The following is a 26,282-nucleotide window of genomic DNA, read 5'->3' as shown; positions in this document are numbered from 1 at the left end:
CCCTTCAATTGTGCTTAATGCCTATTAAGAAGAGCCTGCATCATGGACAGAAAAATTTGCTGAAGACACCAGCCATGACTGAGCCTGTACCTATAATTGAGAACTTAATTTCTGCTCAGTTTTCCCGTACCCGTCTCTCTCACTGCTTCCAACCGGGCACCAGAACTGTTTTCTGTACATTTGTAGTTCACACATTTGACAACGCCCAGGTAAGTGCCAAGATTTTTCCAGATGTAGGTAGCCCCTCTCACTAACAACCTCTAGAAATGATCTATTTGTCAGAGAAAGACTGTAGAAAGACAATTGGAAGGAGAAATGGTCCTGAATTAAGGTGGAATTCCATTAACAAACCAACCCCCCTCCTTTGTAAGCATAGAGTGATAGTGCTGGTTAAGTTGATGGGCTGTAGCTTATAAGTATTCACTGTTCTACTTTTGAGGAGGTTAATCATAGCCCTCTTCTGTTAAGAAGTCTTGGTTAATTTACCTTTCATAGCACCAACTAGCAATATTGAGTGGAAAGTCTGGCCAACTTTTCCATTTCAAATAATACCCAAGAAATGATAAATCAGGAGCACAGTGGAAAATTAGAATGGATAAAATACAGTTAGTCCTTGAGTTACGACCACATTTGAGCCCCAAATCTATGTTGCTGAAACAGTTGTAAATTCTGTCCCATTGTATGACTTTTTTGCCACAGTTGGTAAGTGAATCATTAGTTGTTAAGTTAAAAACATGGTTGTTAAGTGAATCTGATTTACCCATTGATTTGCTTGTTAGAAGGTTACAAAAGGTGATCACATAATCCCGGGACACTGCAATCCTCAAAAATATGAGTCAAGCATTTGAATTTTGATCATGTGACCATGGGAATGCTGCAGCAGTCCTGTGAAAAATGATCATAAATCACTTTTTTCAGTTCCATTGTAATTTCAAATGGACACTAAATGAATTGTTCTAAGTCAGGACTACCTGTATTCAATTCTCTCTCTCCTTTTCTCTAAATTCGGGTAAGGTAGAAGAGTAACTGAGTGGCCAACCATGATAATAGCCTGAGTGATACCTTCTACAAAAGGTATCATTTGTAGATGACCAGTAGATGGTTTAAACTATTTCTAATAGTATTGCATTATTCTTAAGATATTATACTTCAAACTTAGGGATGTTTCTGAATTCATCTGTGACAATAAGGGCACAATTAACTTTGGTGGACCTCTCACTAACTTTGGCTGGTGCTCAGCTGTGGATCTACTTGAAGAACCTTGCAAATATTACTGTGATGTAGGTAGCCCTGCTCTTGAAGCCAGTACATAAATTTTAAAAAGTTTTGCTGTGGTACGAATACTTAGAATTCATTTCCTGGGCCAGTTAAATAAGTTAACTTAGGAAATACTTCATGGCTTGGGACCATAGTATCTGCAGAAATATTTATTCTCATAAACCTAAGATCATCTTTAGAAAATCTGTGCCAGGTGCCCTTCCATGGGGAGATGTAATGAGGGGCTGCCCAGAAGTGGGTCTTTAGTAAAAGCTCCCCCAGTTTTGGAATGTTCAACCAAATGGTCGCCTCTTCAAGTCCTGCTGGGCTGCTCCATCATGGTGAAGGGGATATTCTTGGGAGGTTAAATAAAATGTGCCAGGAAGGTATGCCAAGGGTATTTATTCCCAGTGCGGAAAGGGAACTTCATGAAGACAGTAGTGTCACTCAAACAGGAAAAGCCCAAGGGGAACATCAAGCCAGCCATAAAACAAACTCACATAGGAAAAGGAATCAAATAAAAGGTATTAAAGAATCCCTATAGACAAAAGCCTAAGTAATTAGGAAAACTAGACATAAGAAAAGGAAACCCTTACAAACACAGGACATACCAAATAAGCAAAACAAACAGACAAAAGACACACACACAAAAATATAAATTACAAAAGAGACAGACAGGAGATTGCCACAAAACAAATATGAAAAAAACCCATTATAAAGCTAAAAGAGATTAGGAAAAACTGATAATACAATCTAATCACCCCGCGGAGTTTGCCTTCCGCACTCCGCGGAGTTTGCCCTCCGGCGAGAATAAAGACAAACTCAAACAGAATTTGAAACATTAAGCACAAATACAAACATTCACACGAAATCAACTCACAAAGGGACTTACCATAAGAAGCCAGCTAGCCCAGGAACGCAGACTTCTCGCTGTCCACCACCTTCCTGAAAAATAAAAAGATCCAACTTTCAAGCAGTTGTCCTTATCCTTCCGCTGGAGCTCTCCCAGCGGGAAAATTGAATCCTTGGAAGAAAGGCATTTTGACACCTTTCAACACCAGCAGGGTCACCCAAAGTATGGAAATCATCCTAGTTGCCCAGCTAAAGCAAGCAAGCGCCTACTGTATATTGGAGAGCCGGTACAGGAAGATGCTGGAAACAGAATGATCATTTTAGTAAAATGGCAAAGGCACCAATTCATATTGCTGAGAGGACAGCAGTAAATACTCTTTTTTTTTTTATCAAGAACATCACATTAAGGGAAAATGTAAAATGATTAACAATACAGATAGCCGTTAACTTACAGCAGTTCATTTAGTCACCATTCAAAGTTACAACGGCACTGAAAAGAATGACTTATGAATATTTTCCACACTTAGGACTGTTGCAGCATCTCCATGGTTACACGATTGTAATTCAGACACTTGGCAACTGTCTGATATTTATAAAGGTTGCGATGTCCTTGAATCATGTGATCGCCTTTTGTGACCTTCTGGCAAGTAAAGTAATTGGGGGAGCCACATTCACTTAATAACCATGTTATTAACTTAACTGTGGTGATCTATTTAACTACTGCAGCAAAAAAGTCATAAAATGGGGCAAAATTTGCTTAACTATTGCTATTTCACTTAGCGACTAAAAGCTTAGGCTCAGTTGTGGTATTAAGTCGAGGATAACCTATGTAGTCCTAGACCAGCGGTGTCACTCAAGGCCCGAATGTTGGATCCAGCCCATGGGGTGCTTAGATCTGGCCCACCCTGGAAAACAGCAAAGGACTGGTCCACAGGGCCTCTGCCAGTGAAAAGGGAGCTTGGGAGTTGGCAGGGGGCGGCAGGAGGATGTTGTGGCTGAAAATGGAGCCCGGGAGGGCCATCGTGGCCAAAAATGGAGCCTTGATGAGTGACACTGAGGTGGCCACACCCACCCTGGCCATGCCCCCTTGGCCCACCGAGGTCAAATACAACCCTCAACAACAGTTGGGACCAGAACTTCCACCACTAAATGAAGCAGTCATTGTGAGCCATCACATGACCATGGCCAATTTTACAAGCAATTAAGTGAATCATGTGGCTGTAAAATGAACTTAGCTTCCCACATTGATTTTTCTTGTTAGAAGCCAGCTGGGAAGTGCCTCCCGTTCCTGTCCTATTATTTCTTTTATATTTTTAAAATTTTTCTTATATGTATCCATGTATTTGTAAGTATGTTTTTATTTATACCTATTATCTTGTAAGCGATTGACAAATAAAATCAATTAATCAATCATATGACTCCAGAATGCTACAACTGTCATAAATACAAACTGGTTGCCAAGCACTCAAATTGCAATTGTATGACTGAAGACAATTTGCAATGGTTGCAAGTTTGAGAACCCAGATAACAACATGCTATATGATTGTGGAGAGACACTGAGCCCGGCCATTTGCTGGTATGTTGGCTGTTACCAGAAGCACGTACCAATGATTTATTTTTGGCCAACCACAAGAAGGTGGTTTTATTCTGGCAATTTAAAGTTTGATCTGGGCATGGCAGAAGAAGGGGAAGAACTAATTATAAGTTACTTTTTAGTGTGTCACAACTGTTGTCACAACAACTGCGAACACACAAAAAAAACAGGGTAAATCAAGGATTGTGGTCAGTTTCAAACTTTCACTTTTGTTTGCCTCTTAACTACTCCTCTCCTTTGGAATTCTTGAAAGCCTGATTACTGTCTTACTCACATGAAAGCAATGCAATTATTCTGATGCTATGCAAACATTACAATACTCACTTGAAATATCTTCCTTTGTGAACATCGAGAAGGGGAGTGAAGCAAGTGATTTGTGTAAGCAATATCTCCTTTAAAAGTCAGTATTTGTAGCTCAGGGTTAAACTGTGGTGTTCTTGGTGGGCTCTGACCATGGTGGTTTTCTTGCAGATGTTTCATTACCAAACTAGGTAACATTATCAGTGTTAATATAGAGATGGGATTGCTCTCAATTTATAATCTAGTGCAGGGGTGTCAAACTTGTATTGTCGTCACATGATGTATTGGGACTTTTTTCCCCTTCACTAAACTGGGCGGAGGTGGAGCCAGCACGTGATGCATCTGGCCAATGGGTTGTGAGTTTGACACCTCTGTTCTAGTGACTAGCCCTTTTAGTGTTAATAGGAGAGGTCCTGGTTTAGTTGGTTGTTTACTGTTAGCTTTTTTGGCAATTCCTTGATTGGGACTTCCTTTGCTTGCTTCCTTGTTTAGTCTAATGTTAATCCTGATGGTAATCTCTGCTCATCGAGGTGTTGCTTGCTAGTGAGGTGTTTAGATCATTTTTGTTCCCCCTTTGGCTTGTTGATTGTCTCTTTTGAATGGTATACAGATATTGTTTATGCCAATGTACCTGTTAATGGCTGATTTGTAAGAGCCAGACTTCCAGGAGTTCCCTGGCATTTTGGACTTGGCTTGATCTGGGAATGGTCACAGATTTTCAGCTGAAACTATGGTTGTCTATATGTTGTGAAATTATGGAGTTTTCATCATCTGACTGCCAATGGGTATTCATGGATGTGGACATTTTTTTCTTTGCCTGACCCTTTCCACTTGCAATCATGTTGGTTTTGATGTGCAGAAGAGCAAACAGCTTACTTTCTGCAACCCCATTCTCTCCAATCTATCTTCTTTGCAAGTAGGGAAGAAAAAAGATTAGCACAGGACAACATGCACTGACCATAATAGTAATTGTGTGACTGTGGGATGCTGCAAAAGTCAAGAACTGACCACCATTGTAATTTTGAACAGTCGCTGGTAAACAAGTACTATCTGTACAAGAAAAGGAAGTCTGAAGCTGCAAAAAATATACCGGAAATATGGAATGTAAGAAGTTTGAACAAGGAACTCTCAACACAAAGAAAGATTAAATGAACAATTGTAGACATTTTAGACATCAACAAATTGAAATGGGCTAGGATTGAATGCTTTCAGAACAGATCAAAACTATTAGCACATGATAAACAATGAACAGCATAGCTTTTATACTGTAGATAGGAAAGGTATATTACTTGGTTGGCTACAATACAATCTGTTTTTGATTATTATTAATTAGACTTTATGGACAACCCTTTACTATGAGCATCATTCATGTTTTTAAAATTGTTTTTAAAATTAAACTAGGAAAATGGATCTGATAGTCTCAAATTTAAGGTTAATTATATATTATTTAAATGCAAGAGTTGGTCAAAGGATCTTCAAACACCGTGCGATGAACATCTGGCTTCAAGTCTTGCTTTGCATAATTTGTGTTGCTGTGAGATATTAAAAGCTGGGGATGTGCTCCTCAAGGTACCGTAGCAGACAAACGACTTTCGAACTTCATTCGTTTTGCCCAATTGCCGCCCTTCGGGTATTTTAAAACTCTTCCCATTTCCAAAACGCCCTGAGGATTCTGGGAGTTGTAGTCCCAGCGCACAGGAAGGATGAAGAAATCCTATTCAGAAGGGGAGACATGTGTAAACCCCGAATGGTTGGGCCTGTGCAGTGTTTTGTTTTGTTTTTCCTGTCAATACCTCATAGTATTCCCCACCCTGTGCATTATTATCAGTACTGTATCAACATATTTATTTTTCGTTCTCAGTTTTAATTAGATGCATCTTCTATCTGGTGGGCGGGATTATTTTTTTCCTTTGACCAATTAAGACCCTGCCCGCTTTGTTTGAATAAGAGGATTAAAAAGGCTTTCCTCGTTGGCCACTTTGTCGTCATCCATTGGCTGCACAGCCACCTGAATTGCGATTTTTTACGCGAGCGTCTTTCGGCCACACTTGCATTCTATTGGCAAAGCTTCCCATCAATCGAACGATTTGAAACCCGCCCCACGTTTAAGTCCTTCTTACAACCGTTAGTAGATGAACCACCTTCCCTTTAAATGCCGCTTTCCCCAAGCGTTCATATTCAAAATCCTCCAATCAAGCTCCATGGCTCCGCCTCCCCACTACACCTATCCCCATTGGCTGCCGACTGTCGCGGACATTGGTTGTCAACGGTTCTCAGCGAGGAGAGGACCCAAGAAGGGAGGGGAGTCTACCGGACTCCCTCCGTTCTAACGGGCCTGATTGGGTAGCCCGGGTTCTAAAGGGGTGTGGCTGATCTTGACCGAGGGGTATAAAAATCGTTTGTTGGTCAGAGGCCACCCTCATTAAAGTGAGGGTGGCAGAGTTGAGTTAGGGGCGGGGGGTATCTCAGAGGGGAAGCAGAAGGAGGAAGTAGGGGGGTGGCGGGGTAAATAGCCTAAATATATACATTTGCAAACTTACTAAACAAGAAGATCCAGCATCCACTCGGGGGGAGGGCTGTCTGAACCCCCAACTCAATTAAGGATAGGTTCCTTGATCAGAAGGGATCTAAGTATCGATTAAGGCGCGTATGTGAGCCCTCCAGAGATCAGGGTAAATCGCGCTACTTTGCAACCTCTGTGCAGACCCAACACAATGGTGAGTGGCTTTTAGTGCTGCGTGTACTTGTCCACTTGTTCAAAGTTTGAAGCTTAGTCTCTGGGACTCCCCAGAACTTGGGTGGGTTTACATGAGTAACTTTTTGGGATGTAGGTAAACCTTAATGGATGGTGAACTTGAACTCTTTCCCCAAAGCAGAATCTGGGGAGCTTACATGGTTGTGCTGTTGCATGCACATGTGCAAGTGCAAAAAATCCAATAACATGGCGTGTCTTTCTATGACCGAGTCTATTGCTACAGTACTAACTAGGGACCAAAATTGCCAGTTGCTTTGTGCAAGTGGAGTGCGATCTTTGGGCCTCTGGTAAGCACTAGATTTCTACACTGAAAATGTGTGAACAGTTATCAAAGTTTTATTTTGGGACGGTGGTATCTTGGATGCAGAGCACTACTGTATGTTGGAAGTTAAATTGAGTAAATGATGTGTGGGGTACATAATAGTATTGCAGGAAAATTGGACCCAAATAACTGCTTTTTGAGATGTGGCATGGATGCCAGTCTTTCTGAACATTCTGTTAAAATTTTAGATCTCTGCAGCTGAAATAGTTTGAAGAAGGTTAATGTTTGGTTTAGACACTATGGGTTATCCATAAAGTGTGTTATAGGTGTCCTAAAATGAGGACTAATAGATTTGAGAAACAGTTTCTTCTCCAAGGCAGTAATTGTCTTGAATCAAACAGTGCATTTGTCATTTAGTCCTATTATTATTATTATTTTAATTTTTAAAACTCTGTAGAGTGATTGTGATGTGTTTGGGGCACTGTGCTGGAGTAGCGTTCAAATTTCATTATATTTGTGAAATGCAATGACAATAAAGGTACTCCATTCTGTTCTATCTATTCTATGTCACATTTCAAACCAATGTTTGAAATTACTTTGCTTCTTAATTTCTTTGTTCTAACTTTATTGTTCCCTCTAAGCTCTCCCCCTGAAACATACTTCCCCTGGCTTATCTTATGGTTAGTTCTTATGAAAACGTATTTTCTGGAGACCAGAGGATAATATTTTAAAAAACCACAAATACCTATATAGGAAAGTAGATTTCTAACCATTAAAAGGAAAATAGATTACTAAACACTAACTACATAATTAAGTTTGATTTTTCTGGAATGCAGTGTTATTAGGACAGCTTCTAGCACATCTTTATAGATACAGACTGTCATATGGAAAAATGTTAAAGTGGTGTGCAATTTTCTTTCTTTTTGGCAGGCATCTAGATAACTGCATACTGTACTTTATATAGTTTATATAGTCACTTCATAAGTCACGGACATAAGACAGGTGCATCATTTCTACCATCATTGGTGATAGGTTGTTGTACTGTAACATTTTTTTTTATAGTCAGTCTCTGAAGAGAATCAGATTTTGTGGGCACAAAACATTCCTAAGGAAAATAAGTAATAAAAAATACTGTTGCTCCAGCATCAATAGTAGCTCTGTAGAGTATCCTTTTCAAGTGTCAAACTCTATATTAGGGTGCTGCTTTTCATTCGTGTAGTTCAAGGCCCCAAGAATGTGTGTAGCTGTATTTATACTTTGGCAAAGGGGTATTTAACATACACCCACGGTTATTATATTGTAGTAAGTGTTTCCTCACCATTCCACCATCAGACATAATAGCTTTTATGTCTATGATAATGAATTAATGTGGAATTAAAGATGTAGAAAAGGAGGCCCATGACAGAGATTAACCATGGCTGTTCTTGAAATGGAAGTAGCAAACTTTCAGGGAAAGCAGAAAGGTACAGTAGGCCCTGCTCCTTTCCGTATTCTATTTTCATTTTAAAAACTAGTTTAACCACTTCTCAAAGTGTTAGCCATCAAACATTATTTTGAAAGAGGAATACAGTACCATTTCAACTGTCAAAAACATGTAGTTTGTCTTGATTTGTCAGAAAGATTAAAAATGCCAATTTCTGAAATATTTATTTGAGATTCTAGAACTGATAGTGAAATATAGTTGGATGTACCTATGATGCAAGTGAAATAACTGAGGGCTGTCTATAGTCTGATGTCACAAAGTACGGGAAGTTTCCCTTAGTAACTCTTGCCTTTTATATGCTGTCCATTCAGTGTTTGCAGCCAGGAAAATCCCTTGAATTCTTTGTGATCTTCTTATGATTACATATAATTGGCAGGTGTCCAACATTTATTAAAAGTAAACATGACCACAATTGAGCCCAAAACTTCTGTTAAGTGAGACATTTAATAAGTGAATTTTTCCAATTCTGACCACTATTCAGTGTGAGAGATAGGTGGGTACAAGCGGATTTTCTTTCCACTCATCACTGCAATCCAGTGTTTGTGTGGTTGGCAGCATAGACGTCTTAAGTTCTACACTTTCAGATGGTGCTCGTGGTAGCTTGCAGTACAGTTGTTAGTAATACAGTAAAGTCCTGTTCAACGGTTGGCCTGGCTGCAGTTTGACTTCCCCCTCCCGTTTTTTAGGAGTTCAGTGAGGGAGAGGGCAATCTCAGTGCATGGATGAACTGACAGTAGAAGTCAAGTTTTTTTCAAGTTTTTATTTTTAATTTTGTTTTTTTAAAGTTTTACACGGAAATCAGATGTGAGACATTTAAAAAAACTATATAAAAATCACAGGATGAAATATAGTGCCTGAAAAAGTGACCGATTATGAATACTCTGTATTTGTTTGAAGGGAGAATCTCTTCTCTCAGAGGTGTGCAAAATATTTGGCATTTGAAACATGTGGCATTTAAAATGAGCTTAAAAATACTTTCAAAGTGATAGTCTGACTATTTCAAATATTAACTATTATGCAAAATCGTGTGTTTCAAATGGTAAATTACTTTATGTGCCATCCCCTCGTACCCTCTCATCCACACCCGCACAAACAATCCTTTAGTCTCATGGACATCTCAAGAGGTGAAATTAAATTGTTTATGATCATTGATTAATAAGAACCTGTGGGACAGATTTAAGTTCAGAATAAGTGATTGGCACAAGAAAGAATTTGAAACGTTTTTTCCCTGATTCTAATCCAACATTTTAATACAAGAATAGGGTGCAATTTTGCAGCCTGACAAGCAGCCACTTCACAACATGGAACAGGCAAGTGTAGCACATGACCTCATCACCACATACAACTTTCTGCTAACCAACTATAACAAGACTTCTTGGATGAACCTCCATTCTAAGCGTTGACATCTTACTGATGTCATTGTCAGGAGAAAAGACAGGCATAGTCACTAAGACCATGTGTGATGCCAAACATTGGACAGATCGCAGGTTCATTGTCTCCAAAATGAAGTCCACGTCTAATCCAAGTGGTGATCACTAGGAAGCAAGACCATGAAAATAATTAATGGGGCCAGGATGAAGAGCCCCAGGACAGTTTCAGCACCGGCTGAAGACTTAAAACTAAGCTTGCTGATCTATATCTTGCTGGCAGTGTTGAAGTTCAATGAGAATGATGAAGAGGTACAGGCTTCACTTCCTGAAAAGCATCGCCTTCGTCTTGTCTATCAGAATGACTTATCAGCTGCCAAGAAAAATGCCTTTATCAGTATGTGTAGAATAGTCCAGAATAAACTGCCCAAAGTACAAGATGCCTGCCTGAGCACTAAGGCAGACAGAGTATAGGGATATGCTGAGGAAAAAAACCTGAAATGGTTCTGTGAAGGCCTTAACACTATCTACAGGTGTCAGTCTCAGGAGTTTGCCCCGCCTCAGTGTACTGTAAAACTCATAACAGGCAGTCCTCAACTTAGTACACAACTGAGCCCAACATTTCTGTTGCTAAGTGAAACATTTGTTAAGTAAATTTTGCCCTATTTAACACCTTTCTTGCCACAGTTGTTAAGTGAATCACTGCAGCTGTAAAAGTAGTAACACAGCCTCCTCATTGATTTTGCTTGTCAGAAAGTCACAAAAACCAAATCACGTGATCCCAGCACACTGCAACGGTCATAAAGATGAGTCAGTTTCCAAGCATTCAAATTTTGACCATGTGGCCATGGGGGATGGTGCAACGTTTGTAAGTGTGAAAAACAATCATAAGTCACATTTTTCAGTGCCATTGTAAGTTTGAACGGTCACTAAACGAACTGTTAAGTTGCAGCCTACCTGTGTAGAGAAGGCTCAGATCCTGCAGAGATGAGCTAGACACTTTAGAACCATCCTCAACTGACCGTGTTAACAGTGAGGTGATAAGCAGGATTCCCCAGGTTGACATCAACAGGCTCCATGGATGACCCACAATAGCAGCTGAAGTCACAAGAATCAGCCAGCTTTCCATTGGCAAACGCCAGCCCTGCAGAGGTATATGAAATCAGTGGTTGTCTATTTATAGAGAAAATAATTGAGATATTCCAGTATTTGAAAGCAAGGATCCAATTCTCAGGAAGTTAAAGGTGCATCCCATTGTATACTTCTCCAAAAGGAAAGGCAATTGACGAGTATGTGATAACCACTGAGGAATCTTGGTCCTCTGCAGAGATGTGTTGCCAACGTCAGGAGCAGAATCATGAATTCTATACAACTTTTGTTCACCTCATGAAAGCTTTCGATACCGTCAGCTGCCAAGGCTATGGAGGATCATGGCAAAGTTCTGCAGCCCCACTGTATTTAGTCAGAAATAGATGGTCCTCAATTTATGACCAGTTGCTTAGCGACCATTTGAAATTCTAAGTGACCAATCTGAGGACTTACTGTATTCAAAGATCTGACAGTTCTCTTCCCTCCCCCCTCCATTACCATACTTCAAGCATTCTGGCAACCAAGCTGCATTTATAGATGTTTGCAACATCCTACAGTCACATGACTCCATTTTGTGACAGTTTTGCCAAAACCTGACATTTACTTCCAGTTTTTGGCAAAATCAGCTCACAGCAAACTATGGGTTTCCTTTAATGACTGCCACAACATCTGAGTTACGACCATAATGGGCAGGTTCCATTACAGTTTAACTTGACTGTAGTACTGCAATTCCACAATGGCAAGAGGGTTGGATGGCAGAGAATCCTCCAAGGTATAATGGATGCACCCACCTGCTCTTCATACACAGAACCCAAAATCACAAAAGGGAGAACTTACAGGCAGCAGACCAGTTTGATTGTCTTGGCAGCAACCTCTCCTCAGGGATGATCAGTTGATACAGAAGTTAACTGTAAAATAGCAAAAGCAAGTTCTGCTTTCAGCTATGTGGGAGCATTGAGGAATTAGTCCAGGAACAAAAGTCCAGGCTCTGCAGAGCCAAAGTACCCTTCGTTACCCTTCTGTGAAAACATAGGCTGGTTATTGAAGGCATGCAGGAAAACTCAACCATTTCCACATGTCCTGGCTTCGCAGAATGTTAGGCATCAGATAATTAAAGTACCAGACATTGAAATTCTCTCTAGAGCAGAGATTCCCCTCCCTCCTGGTCCATGGACCAGTAGTGGTCCGCACCATGCCAGAAACTGGGCCACTCAAACAAGTGAAGCCCATCCGTGGGATGCAGGCACCTCATGAAACCACACCCCTTCTAGTCTTCTCCACAGAACTGGTCCCTAGTGCCCAAATAATTGGGGAACACTGCTCTAGAGCAGGCATGTCCAGCCTTGGCAATTTTTAAGACTTGTGGACTTCAGCTCCCAGTATTTCTCAATTAGACCAGGCCAGCTGAGGAACTCTGGGAGTTGAAGTCCACCAGTCTTAAAGTTGCTATGGTTGGATACCCTGCTCTAGAGCAAATCTACCATCAGTCTACATACAACTGATGAGCCAAGGAGCATCCTTACGCCATATTAGAGCGTACCCAAGCAACTCCCTTTTGAGGAACTCTCTTGAGAAACCTGGAGGACAGGAAGAAAGTTACAAAGATATATTAAAGGCCTCCCTGTAGTTGCCTGACTTTGATCCAACCACCCAGGAACACAGAATCATTCTACCTGGCATGGCCTCATCTGTAATGGCTGTCAAGCTTATGAAGTGAAATGTGCTTTGAAAGCACCACATAACACGAACTGCGCAGATCTAGAGCCACCAGTGCAAACAACTACAATGTCTACACCTGTTTGCCCAACATGTGCCAGGACATAGTGCGCTAATTAACATGACCTGTCATCTGTGGACACATCATACTTAATGTGATTAATGGTGTTGAAGTCTTTATTGATAACAGTGCACAAACAATTGAACACTGACCTCCTTCACTAACCTATTTTTAGGAGAATAATGTTACAATGATGATTATTATTAATTAATTAATGTTCCTACTGCTTTATTATTTACAGGTAGTGCTTGACCTACAGCAGTTCATTTGGTGACTGAAGTTAGAACAGCATTGAAAAAAGTGATTTATGATCACTTTTCACATGACCATTGTCGCATCTCCATGGTCATGTGATCAAAATAGCAATGGAAATTTTGGGCTCAGTTGTGGTTGTAAGTCAAGGTCTGCTTGTATTTAGTAAATTTATGATCACCATTTTAAAGTAGGCAGCTTACAACAACAGCTTTAGTACTATCCAATAATATATATTCTCTTTTTTATTCGGTCCTTTTAAAAAGTTAATGTTTCTTAGTGCACAAACTTAACCTATGACCAGAAATGTGGACCATAACAGAGGGGTCTGTGTACTAGCAAAGTCCTAGGGGTTCAAAAATATATAGTTAATGTCTATCCATCATTAGAAGTTCTAGTTGCATCTTGGTTTGAAGTTTAGGTGGACTTTTTTGGGATTTCATGGATTACAAATCAGGAATGTAAAATTGGTGGGAAATATTGATTGTGGGCCAGCTCTACAACCATATGAATCACTTCCCATTCTCTTCATGTAATTAGACGCTTATTTGCTATTTAGAATGAGGTATAGTGCTCTTTTGCACCAGTGTTCTTTTAAAGTTTTCATTTTCCTTTCATTAATGAAAAGAAAACATCTAAAATATCATTGCTCTCCAGTTCACACATAGCTCTCTTGTTAATTATACTGAAACAAGGGCTTCCAATTACAAGAGGCTACTAATTCTCACTTGCTGGAATGAGCAGGTGAGTTTTATAATTAAAAGTTTGTTTAAGGTTGCATGTGAGTTATTTACATGTCTTACAAGATGAGCAGTACAATTTAGTAGGTAAAATGAGTTCCCTGGGGTTTGGAGGTGGTAATAATTTAAAAGTAAGATGTTCATAAATAAGTTTTGCCTTCCATATATAGATGGTTTTCAACTTAGAACCGTAATTGAGTTTGGAATTGTGGTTGTAAGTCCTGCTGGTTAAATGGGTTGCCCCATGACTGCCTTATTATACAACCATTTTTAGGCACTAGTTGAACGAATGCAGTGTAAATGCTGCTATTGTTAAGCAAATCAATTTTTTTTTGCTGGAAACCAGAAGTAAATACTGACTCCTAGCAAAAGAAAGTTGTAAAATGTGGTCATGTTTTGGGTCCCTCGCTGGCTGCAAGTGCCTAAATGTAATCATGTGACTGTGAGAGGGGCAACCATCAGAACATTGAACCTGGGTCATAAGAAGCTTTGGAGAGGCCTGTCATAACTTCAAATGATCACTAAGTGACCAATTGTAAATCAAAGACCACCTGTATCAGGCAATGTATTGCTGAGTGTTGATAGGGCAAAATATATATTGGAAATGGATGTCCCATATTTCATGAATTATTTAGAACTACCAGATGGAAAACCCAAATAAACTTGAGAAGTGGCCATGCACATTACTGCTTGGGCGGGTTGCATCCAGATTTCAAGAGTGAAGCATTCTTATTCTTAATCCAAAATGACAAACATGTGGGAAGTGTCATTTTTCCTAATATACTTAAAGAGATGCAACTCTGGAATAAGATGAGAAAGGGGTCTTCTGACTGAGAGGGGATGATGCTGAAATGGACCTACTGAACCCTCCCTCTGTCCCCCTCTCTATCTCCCTTCTTCCTTCCTTCCTTTCTTGCATTCACAGTGGAGTTGAGAGTTTATTGATAGAGATTTGAACAGTCAATTCCTGAATTTAGTTTGTAAAGCTGCAAGCTGCCTATTGATATCTTAGATAGGCAAGGAACCTGGGAGCAGGTATCCATTCTAATAAGTGAGTAGAATAGAGATGTTATTTCTTTTGAAACAGGTTCTGCCTTCTCCCATCTAGAGGTGGAGGCTCTTGAATCTGTTGGTCTCACTTAATGTTTTTTTTTATTCCTGAGTCAGTCTTAACTCCTTCAAAAGTGGTAATAGACAAATCCACATCCTAAAGAATTATCCTTAGAGGGTGCATATGAATACAGATAAAATGAAACATTCATTTCAAAATGTATTTTAAAAGTATGCTTTGATCATTTAGATCAAACAGCCTTATACATTTGAATAATTAAAATGTAGATTTTAAAAAATCTGTATAAGCTTTGCTTTCATAAGTATTCTTTGAAGAAGACATTGCTGTCCAAAATGTATTAAGTCCAGAGTAAAGATGTTACAGTGTCATGGGAAGTTGTCTTTCTTTTGAGTGTGTTTTGGTCAGTGCTGTTTGAAACATTTTGACCCTTGCTGCATCCAGTAAAATACTCTTTTATACAAGAGCTACATTTTTTCTTTTATTCTCCCATCTCTCTCAATTCTTCAGAATTCCAATGTTGAAAACCTGCCTCCACATGTGATCCGGCTGGTCTACAAGGAAGTCTCAACTCTAACATCAGATCCACCAGAGGGCATCAAGGTGTTCCCCAATGAGGAAGACATTACAGATGTGCAGGTCACCATTGAAGGACCCGGTAAGAGAGGATTTCTTGAAAAGGGTTCATTTTGGGGGATTTCTTTTAAGGGTTCCATCTCAAGATTGAACTGTAGTGATTACGCTGCCCTAGTCAAAGAATCAAACTAGAGAAGGCAGCCTGTCTTGAATTATTGGTCAATAGGAAGGGAAAAATTGGATGTTGGAAATGTGAGCCTTACTCAAGAAGATATTCCTCATACAGATTATATTCCTTCGATTTATGACTGGCCATCATGGTTGTAACTCATGTTGGTTGTAAAGAGAGTCAGTCACATAGCAAACATGATTTCACTTCCTTTTTTGTGTCAGCCATTAAACGAATCTGTGGTCGCTACGTGAATGCCACAGTCATTAAGTGAACCATTGGTTCACCATTGGTATTGCTGAAAATCGGAAATGTTCTGGTTTTTGGCAAAACTGCTATAAAAGGTGATCCCAGGAGATGACCTGGTTGCCGAGTGCCCAAAGTATAGTCATGTGACCAGGAGGGGCAGCCACTGGAACTTCAAATCTGAGTCATAAGTATCCCCTAGATAGCTTCATTGGAACTTTTTGTAAGTCAAGGACTATCGGTGGTGATAAGACCTCTCTTTTTTTCCCCCTTCCCTTTGTAGAAGGTACTCCTTACTCTGGTGGCCTCTTCCGCATGAAGCTGATTCTCGGCAAAGACTTCCCTGCCAGTCCACCAAAAGGCTACTTCCTGACCAAAATCTTCCACCCCAATGTGGGTGCTAATGGGGAGATCTGTGTCAACGTCCTCAAAAAAGACTGGAAGGCAGAACTGGGCATCCGACATGTCCTGCTGGTAGGTAGTGTTTTTAACTGGGTAGATCCCAGGATGGCAGATAGTGGGCTCCAAAATAGTTATTTTATTCTTCTTCTTAGGCATGTGCAGAAACAGTAGGACTACATATACATATAGTCCTCAACTTGCTATCATAATATCCCCTGACTGACTCTCAGTGTACCAGGAAATTTTACAGAAAAAATGTCAAAGAGTATTTGTCCGTGTATCTGTCTACTCAAAACAATGTGGATCATACAGCAAGACTGTGACCCAAAAGCATGTAGACTCGTATAGTCAGAGATGTATAAAGCTGTATAAAGTTAATAGTTTGGAAAGCCTTGACCTTATTTGTTTGTTTATTTAATAAATTTATATGGCCAGCCATCTGATACGTGATTCTGTGTGGCTAACAATTAAAATCAATGGAAATAAAAGCAAATAGCGACCAATAGTGAAAAAAACTTAAATAACATAATCCTATAAAAATGCAGAAGGATGTGAAGCATGGAGCTCATGTGAAGAGGCCCACAAACATCGCTAACCTAAAGTGTTCTGTGAAGAGGAATAGGCTAAAATTCCTCCATGCCCATGTGCAGTGGACCAATTGACAGCGATTGAAAAGATTTAACTACAGTTATTGCTGCTCAAGGGAACCACACTTACTGAAAGAAAGGTTCACAAACTTTTGCCATATGCCAATATATTGCCTTTGATAATTTTCATGAATAAATAAATGAACAAGTACTGGCTTAGATAATTGTTTAGCTGGTTTTTCTTTATCTAGTTTTGGGGCTTTTGTAGAGTTACAGAGCATATTTTACAATATATTTATGTAGAAATAATGACAATTCAAAGGAGTTTGCGAACATTTTAGTGTGTATATGTGTGACTTTCTTCAAAATAGCTCATGGAAAGATTTGGAAAAAGCTATTGAGAAAAATATTTCCTAAACTATACAGCTAGTCCTTGAGTTCATTTAGTGACCCCTCAAAGTTACAGCATTGAAAAAAATTACTTATGACCGTTTTTCACACTTACAACTGTTGCAGCCTCCCCATTGTCACATGATCAAAATTCAAATGTTTGGCAACTGACTCATGTTTATGATGGTTGCAGTGTCTAGGATTATGTGATCCCTTTTTCTTTTTTTTTTTGTAACAAATTTTATTAATTTTCAAAGAGAGTACACAGACAAACAAAACATAAGACATAAGAACATAGAACATCTTTTCTAAAAACTGCTTAACAAAACAAATAAGACATCTCATTTAAGTACAACATAGTTCTAAATTATCACGTTTCCACGCACAATTTAATATGCATCTTATATATTCAACTCCATATCTTATTACTCTTTTCCAACTTCTCACTGTTTCTTCCTTTATTTCTGTTCAATTTTATTCATTAAACTTATACTTTCATGTATTTCATATCACTATATTTCATATTATTACTATTTCATATGTTCTTATCCAACATCATTAATCCTCAATAAACAAACATAAGCTAACAAAATACATAACATAAAAACATAAAACTTCTTTTTAGAAAGCGGCTTAACCCCGGGTTATAACTTTTTGTACAGACATAAATCAAATTCATGCTCACCTTATATACTATTTCATATCTTATTTAACATTTTATATTTTCCATATGTCTTCTCCCCTCTTTTCACTTTCTTAATTCTATTTTATTTATTTAATCTCAATTTAAATCATTATACTTGTATCTTTTGTCCGTTCTTTTTCAATTATCCATTTATCTTTCTCTTTAACACAAACTTTTTCCTGTAGTGACTGGTTGAAGCATGACACCTTTCTATTTTCCCCCCAAATTTAACACTTAAAATAATACATAGTTTCTATTCTGATTCTGCTTAGTACATTCTACATAACATTTTAAAATATAAAACATAATGATCTTATAGTATATTAAAAATAATGTTCCATAACAAATTAGTTAATTAAACTAATTACACATTAATTACACATTCCCTACAGTATTCTATTAACAAATACTAAAATACAATCTTGTGTACTTTTGCAGAATCTCTTTTTAGATTATGTTTTACCCTTTATCTCTGAAAAAAACCTGTTTATTAGTAGCATCTTGTTTTAAGCCTTTATACCTTCCCTTCACTTTTTCCCTTCCTTCCTTGTCAAATCTAACCTTTTTACCCCCCCACTCTCTCAATCTCCAGCCTTTTAGTCTCTCTGTTGTATTCCTCTTTTCTGTTGCTTTCTGACATTATATCGATTTTTCACCTTATTTTTCCCTTTCTTGGTTGTTTTTTTAGTACTTAAATTCTTCATTTTCTTCTCCTTTTTACCCTTTTCTTTCTCATTTAAAATCATATGTCCATTAAAGATGGCTTCTTCTTCATCATCCCAGCCTTTTTCTTGTTGCATTTCCTGATAAGTAGAAATCGCCATATCTAAAAAGCAAAGGATAGATCCAAAGGAACCCTTGCCTTCTTCCTCTTCTCTTAATTTTTCAAATTGCATTTTCAGTTCTTCAACAGATACCATTGTGAAAAATTTTTTTTAAACAATCCAAATGTTTTCTTAGTCTTTCAAAAGAGAGTTAAAGTCCCAAAGTCATCAAGCAATCAAAGTCAGCACAGTCTGTTTCATTTAGCACTTTCTTCTACTTTCTCTTCCTGGGGTAGAATTCATTTACACAATTCCAAGGTATTTTTTGGAAGTTTTATTGCAATTTAATCTCTAATCTTATAAAACTCCAAGCAGTCTCCTTCAACAAACGTTGGTATAAATCATTTACCTCTCTTCCTTCCCACTTAAAGCAAAAAGATTGTAATTTTTAAATGTCAGTGTTTAGAAATCTAATGTCCCCTTGGCTTTAATTTTCAAAGTTAGTATCTTCTGCTGCCAAAGCGGGTATTTCCGATTTTCATCTGCTGTCTCCGTGGGAAGGAGAGTGAGGAGAGAAAAAAAAAAAACTTTCCTTTTACTTTCCACTGCAGCTTAACAATCTTCTGAGAAACAATATATCACTTAAAGAGCCAAAGTTCCAGGGTATTCAGATGTTAATTGTCGTCCCGGTTCAGCCGAAAGCCTTCTCTTTCTTCACTTCCTCGTGCACACAACTTGTCCGGCTGAGAGGTTCTTTGTGGCGGCCATTGCTGACCGCCACTCCACCACCTTTGGAAAAGGGAGTTAAGCCGGCTGGGAAAGGGGGGTGCGATATCCCCCGACCCCTGCCCAGATCTCCCCTCTCTTCAGTTATCCCTACAGGATAACTATAGCCTCCTAATCCAATTGGATCAAAGGCACTCCAGCAGCGAGCGCAGCAGGGATCGCGCACAAACGTGAATTCCTGCTGCCTCCGAAGCCTGACAAACCGGAACTCCGTGTGATCCCTTTTTCAACCTTCTGACAAGCAAAGTCAGTGAGGAAGCCAGATTCACTTAACAACCACATTAATAACTTAACACACTGCAGTGATTCACTTAACAACTGTGGCAAGAAAGGACATAAAATGAGGCAGAATTCAACTATCTCACCTAGTAACTGAAATTTTGGGCTCAATTGTGGTCAAGTTTTTTATTTTTTTCAAAAAATGCATAGCAAAATGCTCTCAGTTTTGGGAGGCAGAAATGATATTTTGTTTTTCCCACCTAGTTTCCAGATGAAAAAAGCAGAGAATGGGTGTTCAGTATTTACAGACAGCTATTTGGAAGAAATAAAAAAGGAGGACAGGGTTGCATGTGGAAAGAAGAGTTTGAAATAATTTAAGTAGTGTTTTAGTTAAGAGACTTTGTATTATTGAATTAATTTATAAGATGTGGTCTGGTTAATTTCTATGCTGGTCTGTTGCAACTTTAGGAATGAAGAAGAGTGTAAGTGGTCTTAAACATTTCAAAATGGTGCTTCTGAGCGTTGGTAATTTGTAGATATGTTTGCATTTAATTAAACACTTAAAAGCCACACCAATAATCAACTATAAATTTGTAAGTCATTTGTAAACTGCCAGGCATTCCTGGAGATTCAATGGTATACAAATGTAATAAATAAAAGAAAACCAATAGTCATTGGTGAACTCCATTAAGACCAGCCAACGCAGCTCGCAAAGCTTAATTCCTCATTCTTCCTGCTACTGGTGTGCAACAAGAGGGGAGATTTTAAAAGCCATGTTTTGTCCTTGTCCAACGTTTATCTGGCTTTTTCCAGGACACTTTTCCAAGTCCTCTGAGTTTTCAGTTCTAAAATCCCTGAGCTGAAACCGAAACGTGGCTTGGGGCCATGGGATGGTGTCATTGTCTGTACAAAGGAAATGTATGGCCACCGAAGGCTTGGATTCAAATTTTAGGATTGGAAACAGTAGTGTTGTAGAAGTCATGATGCTCCTCACACTTGGTAAGGGAAGAGAGACAGAGGGCTGGTTTAAAACCAATTAGAATGGGAGAAGCTTCTTGGATGAGAAGTGAAACATCTTCAAGGGAAAAGAAACAAAGTTCAGTTACCTTTTGAATAAGCACCTTTGGGACAACTAACCTGGATGACTGAGAATCTCTAAAAACATTTAGCTGATTTTTCCACGGACTAGAAGGGGTATGGTTTAGTGTGCTATCTCAAACCATGGATGAGGCCCAGTTTCTGGCATGCCACAGCCCAGTGCTAGTTCACAGACTGGGGATTGGGGACCCCTGATCTACCATGTTAGCTGTGTGGTTTCACAAGTGAAGTGTACTTTCCTGACCGACAGATTCTGAAAGGGTAATGCACTTGTGAATGTGCACTTTCTTGTTCCTAGCTAAAATGTTGCATGTTTTATCTTTTTTAACTCTTGATTTTTGCGATTTGTACAGGGGAAATTGTTTTATAGGGGAAATGGAAACTTTTTAAATGTAAAATTGTGTATTCGTTTTTTAAAAAATAGTTGAGAATTACCTTACTGCATATGGTTGTATGACCAATTATGCTACCGAGGTAAACCTTGTTGTTCCAAGAGAGGGAAATGGAGTAGCAAATACCATGTTTCCCCCAAAATATGACCTACCCCAAAAATAAGCCCTAGCCCAATTTTCACGCCTGTGCCTAATATAAACCTACTCCAAAAAGAATCCACGTCTAGTTGTACGAGGTGGGGAGAGGCGCAGATATAAAAATCAAATTACACTGGAGCTGCCCCAGGCACACCACACTTACTTAACTTAGGATCACCACAGCCATGCCCCCCAAGCTCTGACATCTATCATATAAGACCAGGTTCTTATTTTGGCCCAAAAGAAAATAAGACTGGGTCTTATTTTCAGGGAAACAGGCTAGTATGCCATAGAAATGTAGAGATATGAGGTGAAGAAAAAACATACAGCTAAATGTATTTTACATCAACATCTCCATGCCATTGGTTTTTGAAAACCATCCTTCCTCCCTCTACATCCATACGTTGCCTTTTGTGTTTTAAACCTGCCAGCTTTGTCTTCTTAGAGCTCTTATCAACTCCTTTCAGCTATAACATCCTTAATCTTTCCTTTCCTCTCAACTCAAACTTTCCTCATGCACATTGGTACCTTGATATTCAGCTGGTTTGAAGCCCATCAAATTTGGTACTCAACACATTTTGACGTGATAATTTTGTCCCAGTATTCATCACTTGTTTAGTGCTCAATGCACAAGCTAGAATTTATTGCTGTCACCTGCTTTGTGACTCACTGCCTTATGGGAAAAATTCATTTGCTACTCATTGTGCCTCCCAGAACCAATTAACAATGAGTACAGGCAGTCCTCGATTTACAGTCATGATTGAGCCCAAAGTTTCTGTTGCTAAGTGAGACATTTGTTAAGTGAGTTTTGCCCCAGTTTACAATCTTTCTTGCCACAGTTAAGTGGATCGCTGCAGTTGTTAAGTTAGTAATACAGTTGTTAAATGAATCTGATTTCTTCATTGACTTTACCTGAACGTCAGAAAGTCACAAAAGATGATCTCAGGACACGGCAATTGTCATAAATATGAGTCTGAATTTTGACATGACCATGGGGGCGCTGCAGCAGTTATAAATGTGAAAAATGGTCATGTCACTTTTTTCAGTCCCGTTGTAACTTTGAACAGTCACTAAATGAACTGCTGTAAGTCAAGGACTACTTGTACCAAAGTACTAGTGTACTTGTTTTGTGATTTCATCTTCATCCCTTCTGTATCACTAAACCAATTCTGTGTACTTCATTCCTACAGATCACTCCCTTTTGTATTCAGTCCTCATCCATTCTTGACGCTATCTCTCGATCAATCACACACACACACACACACACACACTGCACCCAACTTTAATGTTTGTGCAATTCCATACAATAAACATGCTCTCGAGGTTATCATTTCAGTTCTTTCACCAAACCTTCCTTCCTGGCAACTGGCCAGATACTATCCACTATTTTACTATCAGAGCTCATAAGCTTTCACATTTCTCCAATAATTTCCTCGTCTTCAATAAACACTACCAAACTAGGTAGTTTCACCGGCTTGCTCATGGTTCTTTTTTTTTTTTAAAAAAAATACACCATTTAAGAATAACCTGCAATAATTTGCCTCGTTTTTCTTGTCAAGCATAACTGCCTTGGTTTTTGATGCCTTGGTTTTTGGATCAGACTCCTTGGGGTACCATACAGCTTCCTAGCGTTTGCTGCAGATCAATTGTTCTTAGCCACCCAGGTGGCCTAGTCTGCCTACAAAACCGCACGTACATCCACAGCCCCAACCAGTGCGCCTTGAAATGTTGCCGTAAGCATTCTTTGTGTATTCATTTAGAAGTACATTGCGAACTGTAGCTTTATTGCAGTCACTATGATTTGCTGAAAGAGAAAATCGTATTTGCATGCCCCCTGCCTTGTATGGGTAGTACTCGGCTTACAATAGCTCATTTAGTGACAGTTCAAAATGACAGCGGCACTGAAAAAAGTGACTTATGACAGGTTTTCACACTTAACGACCATTATAGATACCCCATGGTCACATGATCAAAATTTCAAAGCTTGTCAACTAACTCACGTTTATGACGGTTGCAGTGTCCTGGGGCCATGTGATCCCTTGCAACCTTCTGACAAGCAAGATCAATGGGAAAGCCAGATTCACTTAACAACCATGTTATTAACATTAATAGCTGCGGTGATTCACTTAACAACTGTGGCAAGAAAGGTCACAGTAAAATGGGGCAAAATTCACTTAATAACTGTTTCGTTAAGCAAGAGAAATTTTGGGTTCAGCTGTGGTCATACATTGAGGGTTACCTGTATAAAGCTGCATTGTGTACCATGGGGTCTGTATTGTTTGGCCAGTGACCAAAGCCTACGCCTCTTCTCCATTCCTTCAGGAATCTCTGTTGGGGAGTCAGAAGATAATAAGCTCCTCAAGGGTGGAAGTCAGGCTAGCCCTCGGAGGGAACGGGCCGCTGGCCGGTATCTATCTTCCACTGGCTATGAACATCTGGCTCTTGCCTGAGGATTCTTCCCTGTTCCCAAAGGTGCTTTTTCAAAAGGCAACTGGGCTTTGTTTTCCCTTGAAAACATTTCGCTTCTCAACCAAGAAGCTTCTTTAGTTCTGACTGACTTCTTTTTTGTGGCGGCCATTAAGCGATTCTGGTCATTATGTAAACATCACAGTCAGTCAGAACTGACAAACTTCTTGGAAAAGAAGCGAAACGTCTTCAAAGAAAAAGAAAGTCCAACTGCCTTTCGAAAAAACATCTTTTGGGGCAGCCATGACCTGGATGACTGAGAAGCTCCATAGATTTCCTCCCTCTTGTAACTCTTCATTTCCTTATTTTGCTCCTGCTCCAGACCATCAAGTGCTTGCTGATTCATCCCAACCCGGAATCCGCCTTGAATGAGGAGGCAGGGCGCCTCCTGCTGGAGAACTATGAGGAGTACGCTTCCCGAGCACGGCTCCTAACCGAGATTCACGCCCAACTCTCCTCTGGCTTGCATACCAAGAACCCTGCTGAGCCTTGCTCGTCTTCGGCAGGCGCTTCCGGGGAAGGTCCCATGGCTAAGAAACACGCAGGTGACAGAGACAAGAAACTGGCTTCCAAGAAGAAGACTGACAAGAAGCGAGCTCTTCGGCGGCTTTAGGGGATTTGGGGGGTTGAGGGTCCGAAATAGGTGGGTTGTGGGCATTGGGGCTTCCATAATACATTTTAAAATCTCTCCTCTCTTTTGCTCTGCCACCTTCATTTTGAGGCTGCAGTCCAACTTTGTCTTGCCCTTGTCAGATTTTTCTTCTTTTTAGTCTTTAAGTTATTTAAATTATAAAAGCAGAAAAATCTATTAAATGCCTTTTTTTTCCTAAGGAAGGCTCTTAATGTACGGTTGTGCCATCATATGAAGCATAGTGGGGACCATGTCAAGGATACCTGGTTCCTCTCTTTAAAATGAAGACCTTGAAGCCCAAAAGGGCAGAACTCAGTTGAGGTGGGAAGGGATATCTTTTGCTCTTTGGAAGAAGATTGAAAAAGCTTGTATTTTCATTTTGAGAGAAGAAAACATCAAGGAGGGAAATTAATATGATTTATAAAATGGTACAAGGGAAGGATATGATGACTTCTTAGATTTCACTTTATTAAATTGCTTCATACAAGATAAAGAAAATGTTTCTTCACCTAATACCTGAATCAGAGGTTTGTTGCTATGATTTTTAGATGTGGACATGAGAGCAGGTATATTTTTAGAGGAGAGAATGTATGTATCTTAACGACACAGGTCAAAATGAGATTCTTATGTTCCGGGGCTTGTGTAGATCTAGATGTTCAGACAAGGGGAAGCTGGAATGGCTGTTCCGGGAACATTTGCTTGGCTATATGGCAGCTTGCTGGAACTGAGTGATCTCTGTTTGTTGAAGAGCAAATTCATGCATTTAAAACATGGGTGTCTTAAGCAAAGAAAGTGGTCCTCTGGGTCATTTTAGTGCAGGTGATTTTATGATAGCCCTCAGAAGGACTTCCTGAGAAATGGCTGGCCAGAATTTCACAGTTAAACATTAACTTGCAATGATTAAGTTAATTTGAGAACTTGCTGGCCACAGAGGTGTAGTTCTGTGCCAGAGGTTGAGGAAAAGATGAGCAGGTAGGCCTATAAAACAACTGATGTTCCTATTTGCTCCATCCAATCAGCGCTGAACAGCATCAGGTAATGTATCCTGCTTAGAAATCTAATATTTATCACACTTAGTTTATTTGTAGAGTGTTTCTGTGTCCATTCAGTATTCAACAGTTCAGACCAGACTCTTCGTCATTGCCTACAAGTGCCATCACAGAACGACTCAAAATCTGCTTGCCCTTGTCTTTCTCATTTTATTACCTAGTTTTTATTGATGCTTAAAAACTTTTATATAAATATTTTGTGGAATTTTTCCAAAGCAGCAAGTCCATCAAAGATTTTTTAACCTATTACTTTCTGAAATAAATATCCCATATAAATGGAAACAAATCAATAAAATTAGAATTTCAGTACCATTTATTCAAAATAAAGCAGAGTGTACAGGTTTAGGGTGCTGATTCTTTTGAGATGGGTGTCATAAGAGTCAACAGTGACATAAATTAATAAACATCTTTATGTATCAAGAGTAGAAGGAGTAGGACTTTTGAGCCTTACCTTCAGTATCAGATTGATAGTGGTGTTTCTCACTGAGAATTCATAACAGTCCATGTAGGGATATGACTTCAGTTGTGTCAAGAACGTTGAGGCGATTCCTGGCTTCTCCATTGGAGCCTCTTGTCGTCCTGTAACTGCGAAGAAGTTTGTTCATCATGCTTAATTAAGTGTTGCGTCAAGAAATAAGTATCTTCCCAGTTCAAGCTGGATTCATTTCCAGCTTGAACACGATGTTCCCTTGATCAGGCTCATCTGCATGAGAATAGGTGAAGCATACCAAGAAATCAAAATAAATCTTCTCACCACAGTTTATGCTGATGTATAATGGCAGAAGTTATTTTTGCTACCTGGCTTGCAATGCTTCTCCAAAGGGCCATTGTAGTGCAGGGCCAGAAATAGGCAGCTAAAAGGGTCCCAAAGCAGGAGCCATTGATCA

At 39.3% G+C, this 26,282-nt stretch overlaps 1 protein-coding gene across 1 annotated transcript; it reads left to right on the top strand.

Moving 5' to 3' along the window:
* The first annotated feature begins 6,259 nt into the window (after window positions 1-6,259).
* Window positions 6,260-24,859, top strand: UBE2S (ubiquitin conjugating enzyme E2 S). Its single transcript, XM_026711931.2, has 4 exons — window positions 6,260-6,720; window positions 15,308-15,455; window positions 16,072-16,262; window positions 24,038-24,859. The coding sequence occupies exons 1-4, from the start codon at window positions 6,718-6,720 to the stop codon at window positions 24,326-24,328; spliced, it is 633 nt and encodes a 210-aa protein (XP_026567716.1). The 5' UTR covers window positions 6,260-6,717; the 3' UTR covers window positions 24,329-24,859.
* Window positions 24,860-26,282: the final 1,423 nt, after the last annotated feature.

The sequence above is a fragment of the Pseudonaja textilis genome, chromosome Z (assembly GCF_049901715.1).
Source record: "Pseudonaja textilis isolate UNSWEBS1 chromosome Z, rPseTex1.2, whole genome shotgun sequence".
NCBI classification, from domain to species: domain Eukaryota; kingdom Metazoa; phylum Chordata; class Lepidosauria; order Squamata; family Elapidae; genus Pseudonaja; species Pseudonaja textilis.
The sequence above is the reverse complement of the archived record's forward strand: the minus strand, read 5'-3'. Positions and strand labels throughout refer to the sequence as shown.

Excerpts from the sequence above, each read along its gene's own strand:
- UBE2S (XM_026711931.2), top strand. Across the intron at positions 15,456-16,071 it reads GGTCACCATTGAAGGACCCG|AAGGTACTCCTTACTCTGGT; the intron begins GTAAGAGAGGAT and ends TTCCCTTTGTAG. Across the intron at positions 16,263-24,037 it reads GCATCCGACATGTCCTGCTG|ACCATCAAGTGCTTGCTGAT; the intron begins GTAGGTAGTGTT and ends CTCCTGCTCCAG.